The following is an 8,425-nucleotide window of genomic DNA, read 5'->3' on the forward strand; positions in this document are numbered from 1 at the left end:
CCGGCTGGCTAGGACGAATGGGCCCTATCACATTTGCCCACGAAGTGACAGCAGTTTCTGGCATGTCGCTGCATTCCAGAAGTTACAGAATGAGGTGGTTTTACCGGAGTCCCCACTGTCTCTGTGCTGCAAGCCTGAGCAACTTAAGCTGTGGACCCTCAAGCAGACCACCCCCAGGTTGATAGGATTGAGACGGTGTACCATGTTGTCTCCACGATGGTTTTCTGAATTGTCCTAACTTTCTAGGAAAACGGGGAACCCGGGGCTTTCCGTGCGTGTCCCCGGGCCTTAGGTGTGTAGCACGTCCAGTTTGGCGGGTGTGCAAACCGGAAGTACGGAAACCGCGAAGCCCTAGTTTCTTCCAGTTGCAGACGCTTCGAAAGATTTTACAACAGGTTCCTATCGAGAAGGGCTCTCCCTCTCCGAGCTTAGGCATTGTCCGCCGGTACCCTGCGCCGACCGTCATGGGCACCGGTGAGCTCCAGGGTACGGCGCGGTCTAGGAATGCACTCACTGAGGGGAAGTGAGGAACCCCCTATTTAAGCCGGTTGTCTACGGACAGGCGATTTATATTGTCGACTTGTGTCACGGAAATGTTGGCACGTAGTAACAACTCGGAAGTCACTGGGCGGTCCGGCCCAGGTTACTTTGACCAGAGCTGCGACCGAAGGTGCAGCCCCCCCCTGTCCCAGCCCTACCACAACCAAGCTCAGCCCGATCCGTAAACCGTTTTAAAGACTGGCCACAGGAAGAGACACTTTGCAGTTGCGTGGAAGACGCGACTGGCTGTCTGCCTTGCTGGCCCGACAACATTTTTTCCGTGACCGAGCGGCTTCTCGTCACAAAGCAACAGGATGTGGCCCGGTGTCAGCGCATGCGGACGACGTCTGGAAGCTTTCTGGTAGCACTGGCGACGTGGCAAATCGCCATTTCTGGGGACGCTCCATGGCGTGCAAATTATGAGCAAACGGACAGGTCTGCCCCTTGATCCCCCAAGAAGCATAGTAGCTGAGACGCTTCAGTTGATGAGGGCCTCACCGAGTCCGGCGCACACCCGCTTGTCGATTTTCCTTTTGCAGAGGCACTGCCGAGTACTTGTCTTGCTTGCTACTAGTAATCCAAGTGGGAAAAGATACCCCTTTACGATGGCTCTCAGTGAAAAAGGGGTCACTCCAAGTGGCGCACCAACCCCGAGCGAAGAACGGTGCAAGCCTGATGGGACTCTTCACCCTGTTCCTGGACAGCACAAGAGAGACAACGCCGAAAAGGCCCCCAGAGCACAATGCTCCCGGGGGGGTGATGACGACAACGCAAGCTCCTTGTCTCTCAGCTCGTCTTTGCCTAGCGCGCCGAAGAAGTCTCGCATTGCCAAAGCTGTGCTTGACAGACCACTTCTCAGTTTGGACTCCACAAGCACACTTTTGACCGATGGCTCTTCCGGCAGCTCACGGGGGTAAGCTCTGAGTGCAAGCGACTGCATGGGCCCGACAGCTCTCCGAGGGTCGAGACACAGTAAGACTAGCGCGGGGAGTCAATGCCGGTCTGCAGAGGGATTTGCCTTCCCGAAAAAAAGACTGAAAATGTGTACGCGGGGAGAAACGATTTCTGCCACTCGCCCTGTACACATTTTCACCGCCTAGAGTCTTACGTGCCTTCCGAACTGGGCGGCGCGAACCTTCTCGAAATACTCGTAAAAACGCATTGGTACACGAGTATTTTAGCACATGCGAGGACGCTGCACTATGAAAAACGACGTCCACGGCGTGCTGGGGCTTCTTTCCTCGTTCAGCACTTACGCGGCGTCGAAACCAACGACCAAGAAAGGACCGACGATGATGTCAACCGGCTCAGGTTGGGTACAGACGACACACAGGCTTGTTGAGGAGCGACCCGGGTGCACGCGCTTCAGGCGATAGGTGTCAAAATCGTAGCGCTAGGCCGCGCTGCTGGGGTATCGCAGAAGTGCACGCTGTGATGATAACGGAGCGCACGCGCAGTGGTAGAGATCTTAACTAGTGAACACCCTCACCGCAGCCAGGTCTTGCAGACCCTCCTAACGGTCCCGTGCGAGGCCGGTCTCCCTTAGCGGCTTGGTTATCGCATTAAGGACGGAAAGACGCAGGTTCGCCCTCTATAAAGAAAAAGATGCCTTCGCTGTTCGGTTTTCTTGCGTGTCACAGTTGAAGCACACCGATAGAGGCCGGCTGTATCTGTCGCAGAAGGACAAGAAAATCCTCGTGGTCGAAGGGAGCTCGGGCGCATTTTGCGTTGCCACTTACGAAGGGACCCCCGAAGAGAAGGCTACGCAAATGACGGGACGATTCGTTATCAACGCCACCGTTGAGGTACACTTTCAGGTTAACCACGTATCATTCATGTATTTTCACAAGTGAACAAACCGGCATTTGGTGTTAGTTTGACCGAACTGAAGAAATCGTCGTTGGGAACTAAATTTTTACACACGCTCCATGCTCATGTGAACATCATGCAGGCCGCCCCTTCTGGCCAGCTTGACGGCCAAGCCCTCTTCATTGTTTTCGACGTTGTCAAGGTCGGTACCCCTTTCTTAGCCCGCCAAGCGCCGGGGGGACTTAAACGCACGTTGACGACTACAAAGCTATGTGTATGGCGTACAAGACACACATAACTTTGTAGGCCACCTTCGTTGTATGTTAGATGTAATGAAAGTATGTGCTACAGCCCCCTGTTATATATCAGGCCGGAGATAGTACCGCTTCACCCGTTTCTTCTACGTCTATTGCTTTCTCTCGCAGTAGCTTAGAGAGAGACGCTCAAAACAAACAAGGGGGTCCGGCAACATAGCATGCAGGTTCCATCTGTTTCTCCCTCACACTTGAAGAATTTCTCTACAGTGTTCCGCTGTAAGCAAGTGTGGGTTGCCAGAGATCCTTTCCTTGAAAACCCATGAGTACCAGTGCCCACTCACTCACGGGATACACGCGGCATACATGTCACGGTGCTCTACCCAGTGTATTTTGGATCCCATGATGCCCGACTTCGACGGAGGCGAGGTAAAAACTTCGGCGAGCTGTTGAGTAGGACCCGCACCTTCGCTCCTAGACGCGTACTGGCCTGATGTACTTTGCTAGGATGTTTTCTGCGCAGGCCGGGGACGTCACAGGAACCTGTGACTTCTGCGCCCTACATCTGAACTGCTCCACGAAGTAAGCCTTTGACGCTCGGGCCCAGAGGCGGCACCTGTGCAACTTCTGACTGAAGGTCAAGGCCGGCACGATGCCGCAAGACCGGGGCAATCTCTTTCTGGTCACCCGTTCTTCTCTTGACACTCAGGGAATATCGGGTCGAAAGCTATAAAATCGGGGGAAGTTTACGTGTCCTGCAGGTAGGGTGAGTCATGAACATGCCCTCGCGCGTCTCCCGCTGCTCGCGCTGTGATCAATCGGGCTTCGCGGGTGTCCCGGGCTAGTACGACACTGCATCGCTTGTCCCGTGAGACACCTCACTGCGCTGTCAGGACCGGCCTCAGTCGGGGCACACACAAGTTAATACACGCATCACCTGAGAGGTCACGTTTCTTTGTTTTTTTTCTCGACCACTGTCATTGCTTGCAGACGGCCGCCAGCGTGGCCGAGTTGCAACCTAACCAGCCGCTGTCGGTGCGTGTGTTCTACCATAATGATGTCATCAGGTTAGCGCCGGGCACTCCGGTCCTCGGAACTCATAGTTAGGGGTGCCCCGCGAAGTCAGAGGGCATGGCGAAAGTCGTAGCAGAACGAGGAATAGGAACTGCTCCGTAGACCCACGACCCCCTGAACGCTTGTTGACGTTGTGGGCATTCGCTAGCACACATTTTAGAATGGCCGAGGAGTAACCCCTTTCATGTCCGGAAAGAAGCGCTCGTGTGTTGCTTTGCCATTCGGCCACTTACCGCGTTCCGCTGTCGTAGTGTATCGCGCCCTCCGAGGCGAGCGGCTTTCAGCCCGGCTCTTTTTCGATAAAAGACCGGACACCAGACGACTGCTACAGTCAGCAACCGATAGATGTTTGCCATCAGTAACCGTCAGCCTTAGCCCTTAAAGATGATCTGGAAAAGAGGGCCAGCAGCAACGGATTTCTTGGGAGGACACCACAAACCGGCGTGACTTGCTCGGTCTCTGAAGTGATCATGACCCGTGGCCCTGCGGCGTCGACTCCTCGGACTGGTGTGTGATACTAGCGTTCAGATAAATGATACGCAGGTGACAGACAATCTGTATGCAGGCAGGTGGCCTGCGCTGTTCGGGGAGACGTCTTATACTCGGGGCGTCGGAGTCGCCGTCTATGGCCGGACACGAGCAGTCGTGTCCAAGTTCACTTTAACTACAGACTGCCCTCCATTCCGTGCCGGTGAGGGCAAGATATACATTCAAGCCCTCGTCTGGGGGTGTGGTGCACCGACGAAGAGTGCACAACGTATGGGAGAGAAGTTAGTTTCACGGGCTCACTCAACAAGAGAACCATCTGCACGCGCCTGGCCCAGAAGGGACCTTCGATAGATGTCGGAGAGAATAGCGAAAACGAATCACGTCGCCGTCTGGTAGTCGTACTTGTCAAAGGCGATGCTCCGCGGCCGTTACGAGTTGAGAACCCCGCTGCTTTTTCTTCAGCTGCCGTGCTGGTCGACGCCCGAGTTTTCCTTAGTAGCCGTCTGATGCTGGCCTTCGGGTCTCGCGCGATCCAGACAGGTCTCATCCCAAGGTTTCCATGTGTCCTGTGCTGTTGCTGCAGGGTGCCATTGCGGTTTGAGCGGTGTCGCTTGTAGAGGTCTCTCCTACGAAGAGAACTGCCAAGACGGCGGACTGCTGGCAAAGTATTCGCCGCACTGTCTCTGTCACACAGACTTCCACTATCAGCTGGGGTTCGATGGGACCGCTTCTGAACCGAGGTGCCAGCAGACTAAGGCACCGAACGATCTTCGCAGTCTCACTGCAACACGCTCGCATCCCTCTTTGTCCCCGGTGTTGTACACCTTGGGCCGTGTTTTAGATGATGGAGTAGACCACCCGCTAGGAGCGAGTCGCCCGTTTCATGAGCCAGAAAATTTCCAGGTCGAATTCCATCTTAAGCCGGACACAGTTAGGCATGGCCTTGAACTGCCTAATGCTACAGAGTGGCGGAGCGCGAGACCCACAGAGAAGAGGAACTGGAACTGATGTCAATGATCGAGAAGGATATACTCCGAGACTTCTGCCGTAAGGCCGTGCTTTGGCGTTTCACTCCGTGTGTGGCAGCCAGAGTGGGAAAACGCGGGCAAGTCTCGCCTACTTCAACGCGTGCTCAAGCAGGTTGTCACTTGCGCTGTCGGCTAACAACTAGCAGCGGAACATTGTCCTCCTCAACATGTCTCCTGCTATCCTGGCGCGCGTTGACTCTACAGATGTCCCCTTCGACGACATCGCGGGGCTCGACAATGTTAAACGACTTCTTAGAGAGGCTGTGATTCTGCCCGCGTTGCTGCCCGAGGTGTTCACCGGCATACGCAGCCCCTGGAAGGGCGTCTTGCTCTTCGGGCCTCCAGGCACAGGTGCGTCAGAAAAGGAAACAGGTTCGAGTCACCCGAAGATGAAATCTGTGGCGCTCAGATGACGCCAAGCCTCGGACGAGTCTTGTTGCGCACACCTGCCGCGCTGCTGCGGCCCCCAAGGCTTCCGCCGACAGTCGGAGGGAGACAAGTACGACTCCACCCAACTAAGTTGAAATGTCCGTGTGGCCATGTAGCTCTCTCCTGTCGATCCCCCAGCGGGGGTTGGCTTCCTCGCTTTTTGGGCCCCTGTGACTGAAGAACAGGTGACCACCGGGGTGACGGGCCGGCCCCGCGGAGAGCGCTTAAAAAACTGACCCTGCAGAAAGTTTACCAGTTCCTAGCAGATGCACTATCGACAGCTGATTTCTGCAAGCCTCTCCAATACTCCTGAAGCTGCTGGCTCCTATTTCTCAACTTTTTACTTGCGCAACGCCAGCCATGATCGATCTTCGCGTTGTCCTCGGACAGGCAAAACGCTGTTGGCGAGGGCAGTTGCCGCGGCCACACAGTGGACATTCTTCAACTGTTCAGTGGCAACCTTAACGTCCAAATGGCGTGGCGAATCCGAAAAGCTTATTCGGACATTATTCCAGGTACAAGTCCTATCAGCCTGGACAGTGTCAGTGAAAGAACTCGTCCGGCCTGGCCCTGGCGAGTCTCGAGACGCAGCGATCACGCTGCGACCAACGTTGGGACACCTTCAGAGGTCCGTGGCGTCGGTACGACAAAGGCGGGAGAGAGAGAGAAGGCACGGGACAGATACACGCGTACAGACGCATACTCAGAGGTCTTCGTGCGCACAGGCCGGCCGCAGACATTGCTGTGTGCGGGTTGTTCCATACAGATGGCCCGGGCGCGAGGACCGTCCATCGTGTTCTTTGACGAAATCGATGCTCTCATGTCTAAACGGGGAAGTGCGTCCGAACATGAGGCCTCCAGAAGAGCAAAAGCTGAACTACTTGTTCAGCTTGACGGACTCGCCGGTGACAGGAAGAATTTTCAGCGTAATAGCGCAACCAGAGGAGTGGCCGACAGCCAGCTCCCGGCTGATCACGTCATGGTGCTCGCCACATCAAACACGCCATGGTAGGTTTCTCCGGTGATGTCGCCTGCTACTTCCTTATATTCTCCCCGCAACTCCAGGCGACCTTCTCCAGGTGCCACCCCGCAACTCTGGGCAAACATCTGTAGGTGTCGCCCCGCAACAGCGGGCGAACAATGTGCAGGTGCCACCCGGCAACTCTGGGCGAACATGTCTAGTTGTGGGTCAGCCGCAACTGATGGGCGCGGATACCATTCTTCTGGTGTCTCTCTAGCCAGAAGTCACTGCCAGCGCCGGCCCTCCAACACTACTGGCTCACTGCATAAGACACGGCGAATGCGCGGCACAGGTGAATCTCGCGCGGGACTGATCATTCACAGCTTGGTGCCTGATAAGAGCTCAACGCTACGGTAGAAGCTTGCAACGATTCACTGTCCTACGATCAGACCGTTCTACGTGCGTCTCTAGAAGTCACGTCTCCCCGAGGATCGAGGTGGGGCCATGCTGCTTGTGGCAGGGATATCGATGTTGCTTTGCGTCGACGTTTGGAGAAACGAATATACACGCCCCTACCCGACGAGAATGGGAGAGTTGAGATGCTTCGAATCCATATGCAAGATATTCCAGTAAGGTTCGCGCCAGAGTCTATACCACGCTCGCGTTTTCACCGGCAGTTCAGCTTCAAGACATGCTTGCGCGAGCCCGTGAATGCCAACAGAGAGATTTCCCGAAACTTGAACCCGGTGAAGTGACGTGAATTGTTGCAGTACCACCCAATAATAGTTACATAAGCATCGCAGCATACAATGGGATACCATGGAGTCTCGCTCTTGATTTGCGCCCCCACTACCGAGTTTGACAGAATCAGCAGTCTCGCTCCGGGTCAGCCTGAAGTTGCGAGGGTTTTTCTTCTCGGTCTACACTGGAACTCCGCGGAGCCTTGGCCCGGCATCCTCGGGCCCATCTGGGACACAAACTTCTTTGGCTTGGACACCCCTGAAGGGACGAAGGGTTCTGTGACACATCTGCAGGTGGCGCAAGACGTGGACCTTAAAGAAGTAGCTTCGCGGACAGAACTGTTCTCCGGGGCCGACTTGCATCAGCTCTGCCGCGAAGCGTGCATGAACCCGCTACGGCGCCTGGTTGAGAACCTGAGCCTCGAGGAAATCCAAAGAAAACGATCAGACGGTGCTCTCGACGAGGTGCGTCTACAGAAGGTGGATGCACACAATGAGGACGAACCGATGTCATCGGCCGCATAACAGATAACAGAGATCTGCCTCCGAGCAGTGCACGACCAAACTTTGTATGTGTAGTGTTGCGTGTCTGTATTGTTTGGTTGGTTTTTCTTCTTTTGCAGCAAGCGACTCAGGTGACGATGCGAGACTTCGAACAGGCCTTGGAAAAAGCCAATCCTTCAACCATCTCCGCGGAAATCCAGAAATTTGTAGACTGGAATGCTCAGTTCGGAAGTGAATAATAAGGCCATAGCAGTGGCGCGCGATGACGCTGCTCCGTGCACACGGACATAGTAGTGCGTACTTGGGCCAGCAAGTTCCTCAAGAGGTTAGCTACGGACAGGCTCAGTTCTAATCTATTGGAAGGTCTACTACACTTCGGGGTGGCACAGACCGACAGTTCAGGTGCAAGAACAGCGGCCAGCAAACTGGGAAGTGCACGGGCACCCTTTTGCCTTGAGAGCGCGGCAAAGAAAGAGCACTACCTCCTTCCTCTGTCTTCACGAGCAAGACTTCAGGTTCCGGACCCAGGCGTGGACCTGCGTGGTCGCTTTGCTGTTTGCCGTCCATATCCTCAAGGCAGACAACACAGTTGGCCAA

General features: G+C 55.1%; 1 protein-coding gene across 1 annotated transcript; it reads left to right on the forward strand.

Annotated features, from left to right (window-relative positions):
- Positions 1-5,125: 5,125 nt before the first annotated feature.
- On the forward strand, positions 5,126-8,067 carry CSUI_000741 (katanin-like family protein; the record flags this gene model as incomplete). Its single annotated transcript, XM_068060972.1, has 7 exons — positions 5,126-5,213; positions 5,399-5,545; positions 6,014-6,138; positions 6,390-6,631; positions 7,105-7,213; positions 7,619-7,789; positions 7,948-8,067. The coding sequence occupies exons 1-7, from the start codon at positions 5,174-5,176 to the stop codon at positions 8,065-8,067; spliced, it is 954 nt and encodes a 317-aa protein (XP_067927045.1). The 5' UTR covers positions 5,126-5,173.
- Positions 8,068-8,425: the final 358 nt, after the last annotated feature.

This window comes from Cystoisospora suis (genome assembly GCF_002600585.1).
Source record: "Cystoisospora suis strain Wien I chromosome Unknown contig_290, whole genome shotgun sequence".
Lineage (NCBI taxonomy): Eukaryota > Apicomplexa > Conoidasida > Eucoccidiorida > Sarcocystidae > Cystoisospora > Cystoisospora suis.